The 15,726-nt window shown below is 43.2% G+C and overlaps 1 protein-coding gene across 1 annotated transcript in view; it reads right to left on the bottom strand.

Moving 5' to 3' along the window:
• Positions 1-1,249: 1,249 nt before the first annotated feature.
• The window catches only part of rxfp1 (relaxin family peptide receptor 1), an 87,968-nt gene continuing 73,491 nt past the window's right edge, over positions 1,250-15,726 (bottom strand). Inside the window, exons 11-18 of the mRNA XM_041850429.1 lie at positions 15,484-15,555; positions 14,817-14,888; positions 14,584-14,655; positions 13,850-13,921; positions 6,668-6,897; positions 4,248-4,658; positions 3,289-3,507; positions 1,250-1,737 (exon numbers count right to left, since the gene is read on the bottom strand). Of these exons, the coding sequence (XP_041706363.1) occupies positions 1,421-1,737; positions 3,289-3,507; positions 4,248-4,658; positions 6,668-6,897; positions 13,850-13,921; positions 14,584-14,655; positions 14,817-14,888; positions 15,484-15,555 (1,465 nt within the window). The 3' untranslated portion in view covers positions 1,250-1,420. The remainder of the gene's footprint in view (positions 1,738-3,288; positions 3,508-4,247; positions 4,659-6,667; positions 6,898-13,849; positions 13,922-14,583; positions 14,656-14,816; positions 14,889-15,483; positions 15,556-15,726) is intronic.

Genomic DNA, 15,726 nt, shown 5'->3' with positions numbered 1-15,726 from the left:
AGCGAAATGCTTATGTTCCTAGCTCCAACAGTGGAGTAGTTTCTAACAATTCACAACAATACACACAAATCTAAAAGTAAAATAATGGAATGAAGAAATATTAGGACAAGCAATGTCGGAGTAGCATTGACTAGAATACATATACATTTTAGTCATTTAGCAGACGCTCTTATCCAGAGCGATTTACAGGAGCAATTAGGGTTAAGTGCCTTGCTCAAGGGCACAGACAGATTTTTCACCTAGTCGGCTCAGGGATTAGAACCAGCGACCTTTTGGTTAATGGCACAACGCTCTCAACCACTAAGCTACCTGCCACCCCATATGAAATGAATAAAACAGTATGTAAACATTATTAAAGTGACTAGTGTTCCATTATTAAAGTGACCAGTGATTCCATGTCTATGTATATAGGGCAGCAGTCTCTAAGGTGCAGGGTTGAGTAACCGGGTGGTAGCCATCTAGTGATGGCTATTTAACAGTCTGATGGCCTTGAGATAGAAGCTGTTTTTCAGTCTCTCGGTCCCAGCTTTGATGCACCTGTACTGACCTCGCCTTCTGGATGATAGTGGGCCATCAAAGATGGTCACAAACCCAAGATCGACCGCCCTTGGAACATGACATACTGTATCTTTGTGTTGCAATAGCAAATGCCACAAACAAGTCACCTCTGCAGTCTGCATAGCCTGCCTGTACACTAAATAAACAAAATGAATCTGTCAGCAGTTCACTACTCCTCTCAGAGATAATGTCATAATTATTTCAGGGACAAAATTAAAACCATTAAAACATACATAACGAAACATCCCAGTCCAGAAAGGAGAATGGCAGTGATTGATTTCTTCTATACGATGGACTTCACATAAATGGATGCTTATGGGAATGATGATTGATGTTTTTTCTTATAACCATAAATCATAGAAGTGTGTCAATGATCATATCAAACTGAAAGCAAGAACAAAGCCAAGGTCTAATCCTCAGCAAAGTAGAACGGCACATTGTCCAACGTGTACAAATGAGCTCCTTTGATGTCCTCCTGAGTGGCGCAGTGGTCTAAGGCACTGCATCGCAGTGCTAACGCAGCCGGCCGCGACCGGGAGACTCATGGGCGGCGCACAATTGGCCCAGCGTCGTCCAGGGTAGGGGAGGGAATGGCCGGCAGGGATGTAGCTCAGTTGATAGAGCATGGCGTTTGCAACGCCAGGGTTGTGGGTTCAATTCCCACGGGGGGCCAGTATAAAAAAATATGTATTCACTAACTGTAAGTCGCTCTGGATAAGAGCGTCTGCTAAATGACTAAAATGTAATGTAAAATGTATGTCTGTATAAATCACAGTGGAAAAAGTTTATCAACTCTACAACAATCAACATACTATTGCACATGAAACGTCGGCATAAAACAAATGTTTGAACCTGAAGGGCATTATTCGGCATTTGTACTTTCCACAGGCAGTAGCTGAGACGTGCCTGATATTGTGCAGGACATCTCCAAGGGATGCGTCAGGTAGTCGCCGGGCGAAGTCAGGGTCTGGCTGTTCTCTTGGAGCGGCCACATCTCCTGCAACGTTAATGAGGGGTGGTGGGCTGGGTGGCTGCTCATTAGTGGTCTCCTCTGCCTGTAGTTGGCCCACACCTGGAGGATGGTCTCTTTGAATGGCCGTGTGGTCAGGGTGTACAGGATGGGGTTGAGGGCACTGTTGATGGGCAGGATGAAGATCACCACCCAGGAGCTGATGGTTCCTATTCGGGAAGAAGAAGATTACATTATTATCCATTTAATACATGAGCAATGGAAATGCGTATTCTGCAATCCCATTTTCCTCAGTAGACATACACATAGGGTCTACATTCAGTCACGGATGGTAGAAAATGTGCCAAACTAAACTAGCCAGTCTGGGCAAATTTCACAAGGCACACATTTTTTACCTGAAAGTTACCCATGCTAGTTGAAATCATGTTCTACAAGCCAGGCTGGCTCTGGATAAGAGCGTCTGCTAAATGACGTAAATGTGCCCTTGAGCAAGGCACTTAACCCTAATTGCTCCTGTAAGTCGCTCTGGATAAGAGCGTCTGCTAAATGACTAAAATGTAAATGTAAATGTACTCAAAACCCTTAAGTTCTATTCCTGTATACAGTACATGCATGGGGAGTAGGGTGAGGTGTGGTGGGTTGGCGGGGTGAAAGAGAAGAGACAATGATGGATGGAGGATGTTCTGTGATGCTGGTCCATTTGTAAACATGCTACGAGTACAACCACACATTTACATTTAGAGTACCTATCAGTCTGGAAGTTTGCTATTCAATTTACAACCGGAAAATAGGATTCATTATGGAACTAATCTGAATGATACAATGTTACAAATTCCCTGCTGGAGACTCTTAGCACACCATCTCACAGTCCTCTCAGAGATACAAACACAAACTTTCTAACCTTTGAAGTAGGCACCCCTCCCCCACTGGAACCTAGCAGACTAGGCTATGGGTTATAATGTCATAAACTGTCCTTTCACACCTAGGGCCCTGGCCACTGATTGGTTGACAGGGCAGTCGGTAGGGTGGTTGCTAGGGGGCCAGACATCTGCCCCTCTTTCTGACTCTCCAGTCACACACTTGTCAGTCTCCTTCAAGGAGTCACAGAGAAGGCAGCAAGCTCATCTCTGTCCTGCACAACAACAACTGGACTCATTCATATCTCTGGACATGTGGCATATCTCTGGACATGTGGCATATCTCTGGACATGTGGGATGGCGTGCGTGTTTAAAGTTAGTTGTGTATTTGTGTATATTACTGCTAGTTGTTAAGCAGCATATCAGCTTATATTTCTATACAGTCCTTTGTCATTTATTACTGCTTTATTCTATAAGATTTGGTATCTGTGCATTCTTGCCCTGGTGTGTTAATTTGGTATGTGTATATTCATTGCCTCTGTTTCTCCTGTTACAGAACCACTACCTTTCTATGTCCATTTCATTCCTGTGTGTGTCAATAAAGTATCCTTGTGTGTAACTCTGAGGTTGCCTTATTCCCCTCTGACCTGGGGAGGTGCTAGCGGGTCACAGATCAGCCCAAATGGAGAGTTGCTCTCTTTCATGCAAGTTTAATATCTGTAAAAGAGACTGATTGAAATACTTATATTTGATGTAAGATGGCACTGCATAGTAGCCTACATATTGTACGTTTTATAGCCTACAAATTGACCTTGTCTGTTTGATGCAATGTTAGGGTTTCCAAATGAAATGTTTGAAATTATAAAAGTAGTCAGAGATTATGACAGTACTGAAACTCCTACCTGGAATCTCCACCTGCAACAGTGATAGAATCTTGAGGACAAAGATGGGTATCCAGCAAAGAGAGTCTGTGATGACGATGGAAAAGAACCTCTTGGCTATGGTCACCTCCTTTTTGATATGGTTACTATATTTAGTCGTCTGTGTCCCTGTCCTCTGGATGTTGTAGAACATACTCCCGTAGGACAATACGATTATGAGGAACGCAACCAGATTCAGGCCTGTTGAGGAAATTACATTAATTGTGAGCTCCTCTGAACTCCTTGTACTCATACAAAGTACATTTTTTAAAAATACTTTAACTTTCAGAACAATTCAAACAATTATCACAGTTTGACACACATGGGACAAAGGCCAATGTGGCAACTTTCATGAGCCAGAATCAATGCATTTGTTTTAGGGGCCCAATGTGGTACTGCCTTTGTAACGGACAACGAGATACATTATAGAAAAGCACTTATATAGAAACATTAAGCAATTATGGTAATGTCTCTTCTGTTCTCAACCACCTGAGTGTATGTACCCCTCATTGAGAAGCTGAAAGCGGAACAGTACCGCCCACAGTGTAGCAACCCTGGAGCAATTCGCTCAAGGGAACAATGGAAGTAAACATGGTATTTGGAATTCTGACAACAGCAACCTTCTTGATGCCAGTTCATTTACCAGACTTGGGATTTGAACCAGGCAGCAACCCTCTGGCTACAGGCATGCCTCTTTAAGCTCTGGCCAAACAAGTGAGCCTCATGATTAGGGCTTTAAAATGGAAGCTACATCTAATAAGCATCACTTGGAAATATATAGAAATAGGCCATGTCAGAGTGACATTGGAACAATGCTCATGTCAGAGTGACATTGGAACAATTGTCATTTCAGACTGAAATTCGAAATAGACAATACTCATTTCAGAATGACATTTAAAATTTGACCTTGACAGTGACATTAAGTTAGATAAGACACCCACCTAGGAAAATGACGATGGAGTACACCTGCGCCCCCGTCGTCTCGGGCTGCTCCGAGTGTAACGGAAAACACACGCCGTTGGTACCATAGAAGTTCCGGAACAATCCTTTGAAGACCAGTGGGAGGAAGGCGATGACGAAGCCAATGAACCAGATGCTGAGGAGGATGGAGACGGTGCGCCGGCGGCCAGGGGTTAGATACCGGAAGGGGTAGACGATACAGATGTACTTCTCCAGGGTAAGGTAGGTGAGCAGCAGGACGGAGACCTCAGTGGAGAGCATGGCGAGGGAGCCGATCACCTGACACTGCTCGCTGTCCATCCAGGCCTGGGCGTGGCGGTTGTACTCGCCGCGGAACTTGAGGTCGTAGGCGCCGATCATGAAGAGGTAGACGCCCATCAGGCCATCGGCACCTGGGTGGTGGAAGTAGGTTGCAACAGTAATTACTATGATCCAATTGAACTCGGTGTACAGATTGATACTATCTGCTGGACTTTTTACAGTGAAACAGATCTCAAACATCGTAGTTTGGTTAGCGTGCACTACTATTCAATCTATCTCCTTGGTTAAAGGGACATCTCACTCCATAGTCAATCAATTCTACTGTCATTTGGGAGTCATAAAGTGCAGAAAAGAGTCACTGTAGAGTTAGATCAATGCAAACTTCTGTAATTTAATGGGCCAAGTTTTTAATCACAGTAGTAATAATAATAATAATAATATGCCATTTAGCAGACGCTTTTATCCAAAGCGACTTACAGTCATGCGTGCATACATTTTTGTGTATGGGTGGTCCCGGGGATCGAACCCACTACCTTGGCGTTACAAGCGCCGTGCTCTACCAGCTGAGCTACAGTATGCCTTCAGAGCATCTAGAAGTGGAATATAGGCACATCTCAACTTCAAGACATGAATTTGATCGACAAATTGATTTCAGAGTGAATCTGTTCAGGGTTAATAGCAGTGTCATGTACAAACTGATATGTTATTATCAGCAATGACAAACTTTTCTGGTAATATAAACTTTATCTTACGCCTCCATATATTTGCAAGTAAGCTTTAGCCAAACTTTGAAGTCTATTTGACTCTGCTGAGATGTCCCCTTTTTCAGTAAGCCATTCATTAACATAGAGATGAAATATTTGTTGAAGAAAATCAAACTGAAATTTAAATCAAACTGAAATTTCAGACGTAAATTAAATACATCAGACATTTTGCTCCAAGATGAATTTATCTGGCTGGTGTTGGACTTTGGTCACGGTGATGCCAAAACAGACAACATATTTACCGCTCACATTTCCCCTCAGTAAATTACAATAGGCTCTGTCTATTACAAAATTCAGTGACTCATTGTATAGTATAGCGCTAGACCATGTCATTGCACTTCTTTTGATATGGAAAGGTACCAAATGTGCATATCAAAAAGCATTTTTCATCTGACACATTACAGTGTGAAGCATGGTGGGGGGACTGCCAAATCCATTCTGATCTTCACAGGGATAGGTCCTAAACATATACTGTCTATCTCAAGCCTTGCATACTGTATCAAAGCTTAGTTAAATTGAACAGAAATGTGTGTCTTACAGTGCAGGGCACAGAGACAGGGAAAAGTCAGGTAATATAGCTATCCCACAGACTTCCAAGGGACTAAGCCATTAATATGTCTCTCATTCCCTGCATCACCGTATCTGTGACAAAGCTAGTTTAATTGAGCAAAAATGTGGGCCTGGCTTGTAGCAAAGGCATAAAGACATGTAATGTAGCCATGTAATGTAGACTCCCTCTGACTCCTAGGGGAGTACAACATTAACATACTATGTACTAATGGTTCAGTGGTGGTCACTGCGATTGTCGACAGTTCAATAAATATATAAACCTGCATATTAAAGCTAAAGACCCCAATTCAATCGATTGCGGATCAAGGAAACCTGCTCTGAGGGTTCACTAAGAATCTGTGATGTTCACCACGTTTAAATCGACACACCCCGGAAGTTGTCCCTCTCTTGGACATTGTCATTGGAAATTGGAGCGAAACCTCACCTTCCCTTATGATACAGAGTAAACATTCTGAATGAAGCTGAAACCCCACCTTCCCTTATGATACAGAGTAAACATTCTGAATGAAGCTCAAACCTTCTCTTACGATACAAAGTAAACATTTTGAATGAAGCTCAAACCTTCCCTTACGATACAAAGTAAACATTTTGAATGAAGCTCAAACCTTCCCTTACGATACAAAGTAAACATTCTGAATGAAGCTCAAACCTTCCCTTACGATACAAAGTAAACATTCTGAATGAAGCTCAAACCTTCTCTTACGATACAGAGTAAACATTCTGAATGAAGCTGCAGTGCGGTTTTCCTTTATCTGAAATCAATTGAATGGGGGCCTGAGTTGATTGATCTGAAAGCTGTTTCTTACAACACAAGGAGATTATACACATGGCATGGAGCTTGTTTTCCGATCGGATGTAGGAGCGCATGCAGATGACGAAGATGTTGCCGAAGCACGTGGTGGCTGACACCACCCAGACGAAGACCCTCAGGACGATGTTGGCCAGGAGGTCCTCGAAGGAGGAGATACCGTCCGTGTTGGGCTTGCAGCTGCGCACATGAGGGGCGTACCCGCAGTACTGGAACTTCTTAAAGTAACTAAACATAAGAGGAGAGAAATCAATTAATAGGATGAAAGAGGGAGACTGTCCAAAAACAATCCCTAGCCCCTAGCCTCTAGCCCCTAGTCTCTAGCCCCTAGCCTCTAGCCCCTAGCCTCTAGCCCCTAGTCTCTAGCCCCTAGCCTCTAGCCCCTAGCCTCTAGCCCCTAGCCTCTAGCCCCTAGCCTCTAGTCGCTAACCTCTAGCCCCTAGCCTCTAGCCCCTAGCCCCTAGCCTCTAGCCCCTAGCCTCTAGCCCCTAGCCTCTAGCCCCTAGCCTCTAGTCCCTAACATCTAGCCCCTAGTCTCTAGCCCCTAGCCTCTAGCCCCTAACCTCTAGCCCCTAGCCTCTAGTCCCTAGCCTCTAGCCCCTAACCTCTAGCCCCTAGCCTCTAGTCCCTAGCCTCTAGCCCCTAACCTCTAGCCCCTAGCCTCTAGCCCCTAACCTCTAGCCCCTAACCTCTAGCCCCTAGCCTCTAGTCCCTAACCTCTAGCCCCTAGCCTCTAGTCCCTAACCTCTAGCCCCTAGTCTCTAGCCCCTAGTCTCTAGCCCCTAGCCTCTAGCCCCTAACCTCTAGCCCCTAGCCTCTAGTCCCTAGCCTCTAGCCCCTAGCCTCTAGTCCCTAGCCTCTAGCCCCTAACCTCTAGCCCCTAGCCTCTAGCCCCTAGCCTCTAGCCCCTAACCTCTAGCCCCTAACCTCTAGTCCCTAGCCTCTAGCCCCTAGCCTCTAGTCACTAACCTCTAGCCCCTAGCCCCTAGCCTCTAGTCCCTAACCTCTAGCCTCTAGGCAGTTCATGATCTTTAATAAATGGACAGATATAAGCAACATGGGAGTTATCTCTACGTTGAGCTCAAATAGGCTAGGTGGCATTTCTGCCACATTACTTACAACTACACATGCAGAATCTTAATTTGAGCCAGTTTCCTACAGCAGAAAAATTATCCTGCAGCAACAGGAAATGTGAATTATTATGTGGATTACAATTAATGAATTAATTTTTGTAGGGATTTATAGATTTTTCATAATGGAAAATCAAGTCTGAAATTTTAAAGTGGAAATTATAAACTTCAGAAGCCTTTTTAAACCTCAGATACACTACACGTTTTAAATGTCCTGCATTGCAGGTGATCAAATTAAGATCCTACATCTATAGTATGTCCTTTGTGATCTACACATGCCTAGTTAGGGATGGTTTCAGGGCCCCTATCAGGATAGGGGATAGTGCACATCCAAAGGTTGCACAGAAGCTGGCCAAAACAGTATGTGATACAAAGCGGGAGGACAAGTATTTGGTTTTCAGTGAATCTCAGCATGGATATGTGTTTTGTGTTTTGGATTACTTTACTCACAAGTATATACAGTGCCTTCAGAAAGTATTCACACCCCTTGCCTTTTTCCACATTTTGATGTGTTACAAAGTGGGATTAAAATTGATTTAATTTACATTTTCTGTCAACAATCTACACAAAATGCTCTGTAATGTCAAAGTGGAAGAAAAATTCTAACGTTTGTAAAAAAATAAAAAAAATAAAAAATAAAACACTAATATATCTTGATTAGATAAGTATTAGACCACCTGAGTCAATACATGTTAGAAACATCTTTGGCAGCGATTACAGCTGTGAGTCTTTCTGGTTAAGTCTCTAAGAGCTTTCCACACCTGGATTGTGCAACATTTGCCCATTATTTTGTTCAAAATTCTTCAAGTTCTGTCAAATTGGTTGTTGATCATTGCTAGACAACCATTTTCACGTCTTGCCATCGATTTTCAAGCAGATTTAAGTCAAAACTGTAACTCGGCCACTCAGGAACATTCACTGTCTTCTTGGTAAGCAATTCCAGTGTAGATTAGGCCTTGTGTTTTAGGCTATTGTCCTGCTGAAAGGTGAATTCATCTCACAGTGTCTGGTGGAAAGCAGACTGAACCAAGTTTTCCTTCAGGATTTTGCCTATGCTTAGCTCCATTCCATTAATTTTTTTATCCTGAAAAAACTCCCCAGTCCTTAACGATTACAAGCATACCCATAATACAGTGGTGGTCAGTGTCATTTAAGATGAGGGAGGACAATTCTTTTTTCAGGAGCATGGCCTTATTTCTATTACAGCATATTGGATGACTCTCATTCATATTCCATTCATCCAGTTCAATGTAACAGCGATATGTTTAGGCTACTACATGATACTCCAATTTTACCTATACCCATCATTAAGTTGCTACAACCTAGCCTATGAATGAAAGTTTACAACGTATGTGCACACAGGTCGAGAGACAAATTTGATGTGCATTCTAAATGTTCCATTGCCATACTGGCTGGCAACGTTCTTATCCCTTGCTTGCTAGCTAGCCAACTATGGCTAACTTGCAGTCACATCAAACAGTGCAGCCAGAATAACAACAGTAGCTGCATTTGCTTTAGCTGTTTTCTAGTGACATTTATTTGGATACATCCATAGCTAATGAGGCGTGATTTCGCCTGGCATAGAAAATGTGCTCTCTCGTCAGGAGAGTGTTGTTCAGAGGAGCTAGCCAACAACACAAACAATAATGTAATTATTAGTCCAACAGTTGCAGACAAGAGTTTCTATTGGACAAATTCAGGTATGTTTATCCCCGTTTTGTTCCATTTTCATTAGAATCGGCGGAATGAATACTCCCCTGATCACGCGTAAACAGAGTTCACTCTCATAACAGCCACGTTGTATTCCTTCTCTTCCATTCGCTTGTGGACTTCAATGCACAACAAATCAGCTGTATGTGACCATGCCCAAAAAACTTTCCAAGCTAAACCTCTACAAACAGCCTACATCGTTGTCACCATATTAGCTAAAGTAACGTCATAGTCATCATAGTTAATAGAACTTACGCGTTAGTAAACCCGCTACAATCATGCAGTAACGTTAATGTACAGTCAGTAAGCAGTTACACCGGCGGGCCCCGGTGGCAATAAATTAGTAATACCAAAAGCTTAACGTTACCTTGACTTGGAAGAGTTCCAGTGTTGTGTTGGAAAGTCATAGCCAGCTAGCTAACATAGCATCCCTCTGTTTGAGCAGGGTGTTTCAGTAGGCTAAACTAGCTAGCCTCATTTGCTAGCTAAGTAAGTGAAAATGAAAGAGAAAAAAAATGTCAAAATCTCTCTCTCTCTCTATTTCTCTCTTGCTTCTCCTTCATTTAGGAAAAATTAATTTGTTAAAAACGGTTCAACTATTGTCTTTCTCTCTCTTTGAGTCAACGACTCACCACTTTTTATACACTGCAGTGCTAACTAGCTGTAGCTTATGCTTTCAGTACTAGATTCATTCTCTGATCCTTTGATTGGGTGGACAACATATCAGTTCATGCTGCAAGAGCTCTGATAGGCTGGAGGACGTCCTCCGGAAGTTGTCATAATTACTGTGTAAGTCTATGGAAGGGGGTGAGAACCATGAGCCTCCTAGGTTTTGTATTGAAGTCAATGTACCCAGAGGAGGACGGAAGCTAGCTGTCCTCTGGCTACACCATGGTGCTACCCTACAGAGTGCTGTTGAGGCTACTGTAGACCTTTGCAAAATAGTGTGTTTTAAACAGTTATTTGGTGACTTGTTATTATATTTAGTATAGTTTTATCTAAAAAGAATAACATTTGAAATGTTTAACTATTTTTATTTTATGAAATTCACTGAGGAGGATGGTCCTCCCCTTCCTCCTCTGAGGAGCCTCCACTGCCATAATATGATGCAACCACCACTATACTTGAAAATATGGAGAGTGGTACTCAGTAATGTGTTGTATTGTATTTGCCCCAAACATAGGCTAACACTTTGTATTCAGGACAAAAGTTAATTGCTTTGCCATCAGTAGCGGTGTGTGGGTAAAATCACAAGGGAAGACAGAAAAAAAAAGCACTGAGGATACGAAGAGGTAGGACGCAGACGCAGGAATCAACAATGCAAAGGTTTACTTAACACTGAGCAAGAGAACAACAACGAGCGAGTACATGACATGACACTAACAATCACACACAACACAACACTGAACAGTCCAGGGCTATATAGGGGTGGTGATGAGATGATGAGGTGCAGGTGCGCTGTTGGTTATTAGGGTGCGTTGGGTTAGTGGCAAAAAACGGCATGATTTGGAGAACCGATCTACGACTACCAGGACTGTGGTAAAGCCATCAGAACGTGGGAGGTCGGTGACAAAGTCTATGGACAGGTGTGACCAAGGTCGCTGAGGCACTGGGAGAGGAACTAGTTTGCCTGCCGGGGCGTTCCGAGGTGTCTTTGTTTGGGCACACATGGAACAGGAGTTGATATAGCGGGAGACATCAGTAGCCAAGGTGGGCCACCAGTATTTTTGTGAGAGAGAATGTAGGATGCGCGTCATACTGGAGTGCCCTGCCGTAAGGGTGGTGTGCGCCAGATCAGCAGGCGGTCACGGATCCTGGTAGGCGCTGGGTCCTCCTGAGCCGCAAGGCGGATGTCTTCGTCCACATCCCAAATGACAGGTGCCACAATGAGAGACGGAGGCAGGATAGGACCCCCCAGATCCGGTATGGTGCATCCTGGAGAGTGTGTCGGCTTTCACATTCTGGGATCCTGGGTGGTAGGACAGAATAAACTGAAAGCGAGTAAGAAATTGGGCCCATCTGGCTTGACGAGAGTTCATCCGTTTCGCTGCCCGTATGTGCTCCAAATTCCGGTGGTCAGTGAGAATCCGGAATGGATGCTGGCCCTCCAGCCAGTGAAAATATGGAGCACATACCCTGTTTCAGGGTCTCTGCCACATACTTCTCCATGACCTCAGTCTCCGCTATGGAAAGGGAGTAAATGTGACTCTTCAGGGGGTGTTGTCCCTCCAGCAGGTCAATGGCGCAGTCCCAGGCCATGTGAGTAGGGAGACACTTAGCCTTGGAGGCAGAGAAGACATCAGAGAGATCTGCGTACTCACGTGGAATGTTGGACTGGAGGGCAGACCCCGGACTCTCCACTGATGTGGAACAACAAACCACCAGCAGGCAGGTCCTCTGGCATGAGGGGGACCAGGCTGCGATCCTCTTGGTGATCCAATTGATGGTTGGGTTGTGTAGTCTGAGCCAGGGCAATCCCAAGATGATCCCGTGAAGGGGTGACATGACGATGTGGAAGGACAGCTCCTTGTGGTGCTCCGGTAGTGTGAGAATGGTGATGGTGTGGGGAGAGTGACGTGCGTAATGGTGCCTGATCCAAGTGGTTTATTGTCCAGCGAGGTGACGTGTAACGGAAAAGGCAGTGGCACGGTGGGCAACCCCCATTCAGAGACCAGCTCCCTATCAATAAGGTTCCCAGCTGATCCGGAATCTATCATTGCCGTGGAAAGCGAAGAGAAGGAAGAACCATTCACCGTTAGGGGAACTAAAAACAATGGTTTGGTGACAGGGGATGACGGAACACTCACGGAGCGGCAACGGGAGTCATACCGCCTAGATAGGGAGCCGCCAGGAGATCTGTGGTCCGTGGTTGTGTAGGGGGTGCTGCCCACATCCATGGGTGTGGACTCGGAGGCAGGGCGGCTTCCATAGCTCAGATGGGGTGAGCGTCGAGGTTCCGGGTGGTGTTGGGAACGCCGTCGGTCTCTCAACATGTCGTCAAGACTTCCCAGACTGCCGTGGCCCAGTAGCGAAATCACCAGCGCTATCCTGGCTTGGTCCGATGGAGATGACCCACGCTGACGCGTCAGATACAGTGAAACCTGTAGCAGGAAGCCTCTACATTTCGCTGTTTTCCCGTCATAGCGCTCTGGCAGGGCGAGGGGGTCCCTCAGACGTTGGTGATAGCACGGGAGGAGGTGGACTAGGTGCACTCGTCACTCCCTGAGGTGGAACCGGCGCGATGGTCAGTTTATGCAGCGTTTGGAGGATTACCTACTGCATCCATCTTCGTGAGGTGTGTGATTCTGTGATGAGTACTGAGGATACGAAGAGGTAGAACGCAGACGCAGGAATCAACAATGTAAAGGTTTACTTAACACTGAGCAAGAGAACAACAAAGAGTGAGTACACGACATGACACTAACAATCACACACAACACAACACTGAACAGTCCAGGGCTATATAGGGGTGGTGATGAGATGATGAGGTGCAGGTGCGCTGGAGGTGATTAGGGTGCGTTGGGTTTCCATTCCGGTGTTGCCGAGGTGGTGCGCTCAGACCGGTGGATAAGTAGACCGGTGAATCAGAGTGCCGGAGGGTGCCCTACCAATAGGTGCCCTTCTTTACGAGGCATTGGAAAACCTCCCTGGTTTTTGTGGTTGAATCTGTTTTTGAAATTCACTGCTCGACTGAGGGACTTTACAGATAATTGTATGTGTGGGGTACAGAGATTAGGTAGTCATTCAAAAACCATGTTAAACACTATTATTGCTCACAGAGTAAAGTCCATGAAACTTATTGTGACTTGTTAAGCACATTTCTACTCCTGAACTTATTTATGCTTGACATAACTAAGGGGTTGAATACTTATTGACTCAAGACATTTCAGCTTTTCATAAAAAAAATGAAAAATATAATTCCACTTTGATATTATGGGGTATTGTGTGTAGGCAGTGACACATTTAATAAATTTAAAATTAAGGCTGTAACAACAAAATGTGGAAAGTCAAGGGGTGTGAATACTTTCTGGAGGCACTGTATGTGATTTAATGCACAGCTTGGGATCACACAGTTGGGAGTTGACATTCAACCTTTAGATAAGGGGCCAGATTGACTAAGAATTGTTTGCAATAGAAAGTGTGTATGGGAAAGTAAGTATTTTGTATTTTCTTCCAGAAAAAAAGAGGTACAAATGCTTTTTAAATAACTTACGACAACATTAATCTCAAATCAGTCAATAAAAAAGTGCAAAGGATTTTGTTCAAAGTTTAATTTGGGATTCATCTTCAAATACATTTCCCGAATTTTTATGATGAAACAAAATGAACAAAGTACTCACATGTGGGTCAAGTGTTTGAGTGGTTCAAACATCCTTCTTTGTATGTTTCCAATCTCGATTCCCTCTATGCTCCTAAAAAACACAAACAAAAGTTGTTCCCCTCAGGAGCTTACATAGAAAAACAAACAAAACAAAATATTTGAATTTCAGAGGCCCTCTTTGCAATGTTCTTTCCACAAAATTGTTGGTCTTTCACAAAGTGCTTTTGATGAAAAGCTTTGATGTATGACCTAAAATGCTATTTGTTTTCTTTCTTGATATGTGTGAATGAGGGAATTCTCAATGTGTGGGCCAGTAAGTGCACTCTGTTCCAATAGGATAATACATTGAACACATAATACAATAATTACATGTTATGTGCCACATAATTCTCTTGTATGATAGGATGCAAATTGGAAAAGTGCATTGATGCAATCTATGATTATACAGTATATGGAATTGGAATAAGTTAAATAGATCATGGATTTCTAGTTAGTCTGAAAGGGCCACATAATGGGATGTAGAGAGAGAATGTACTACCTCTACACACATTCCCTTTATTATATGCTTGTGATTGCAAAATTGTTATAAAAAAAAAAAAAAAAGGATTATGTAGATTTCATTTAAAATGGCCCCTTGCATATTTACCAAAACTAGATTTTTTTTCTAAACATGGTATTACTACTAATGCTTTCCCCTCTCAAGTGTAACATTCATTCACAAAGTGAGCAGTGAAAAACATACAGGCTACTTACAATGATTTCAATTTATGCAAGTTATCAAAGTGGTCAACTTGCAGATCCACGATAGGGTTATACGAGATGTTCCTGTAAAAGCATACATTATTTGACATAATATTCAACAAGAACTATAGCACCATAGCTGTATTATAATTCCTATGTGTATGTCTTTCAACGTTAGTGCAAGAAAAGCATATAAAATATTCAAAGAACATTTGTGCATAGATTCGAGTGTGGATCTGACTCACAGCTGCAGTAAATCTCCCAGATGAACAAAGAGATTGGGAGGGATTGCCAGGAGTCTGTTGCTGGACAGATCTCTGTGAAGACAAAGCTATTTATTGGAAACAAACATATGAAACTTACATAAGGTTTACATGGCTTACATGACCACCTAATCATTTCTACTCCTGAACTGAATAGGAACACATGCATGCTGTGTTCCTATTCACTTTAATGATACATTCCTGGAATCCATTAGCCTACTTGATAAGCATCGTGTTAAGCTAGATGCACCACATCTTTGTGTTCACCATGACTAACATGGTTATGTTTAGGCGTATATTGGAGACACTCCAAGACTCCCCACTGTTCTGCAAATCCGGAAACCAGTGGAAAAGCATGTTAGGATAAATGCTAGGATTAACCAAAACTTATAAAATATAAATCATAATGAACATCTTCTTGGCCTGGGAAGATGTTGTTTTCCTATTCGGGCTCATTTTGGGTTGCAATGAATTTCATCCTAGTACTGCACTGTATATTTATAGTGCAGTCTATACTGATAATATGGTATTATCTAAATTCTTCAAAAGTCAGTGGAATAGATGAAGATGTGCAGCACCACTGTGTGTCTGGGTGATAAAGGAAGATGTCATGCAATTTCATGTCTGAGGCAAACAAAACATAACTTACAATTCCCCAAGTTTTTGTAGAAATGAAAAAGCCTGTTCATGTATGTGACTGATTCTGTTACTCTGTAGGACACTAGAAAGAGTTGAAGAAAGACAGTCAAAACAAGAATTATAAAACAGAGAAAGCAATTTTCTCACTTTATTCCCCTCATCTTCTATGTTGGTTCTAAAAGCAATTAAACAAGAGTGTTGTTTTTGGGTCTAATATTTAGAACCCCTTGTGGAAACAAATTGCTGTTGATAT

The sequence above is a fragment of the Coregonus clupeaformis genome, chromosome 3, assembly GCF_020615455.1.
Source record: "Coregonus clupeaformis isolate EN_2021a chromosome 3, ASM2061545v1, whole genome shotgun sequence".
NCBI classification, from domain to species: domain Eukaryota; kingdom Metazoa; phylum Chordata; class Actinopteri; order Salmoniformes; family Salmonidae; genus Coregonus; species Coregonus clupeaformis.
The sequence above is the reverse complement of the archived record's forward strand: the minus strand, read 5'-3'. Positions and strand labels throughout refer to the sequence as shown.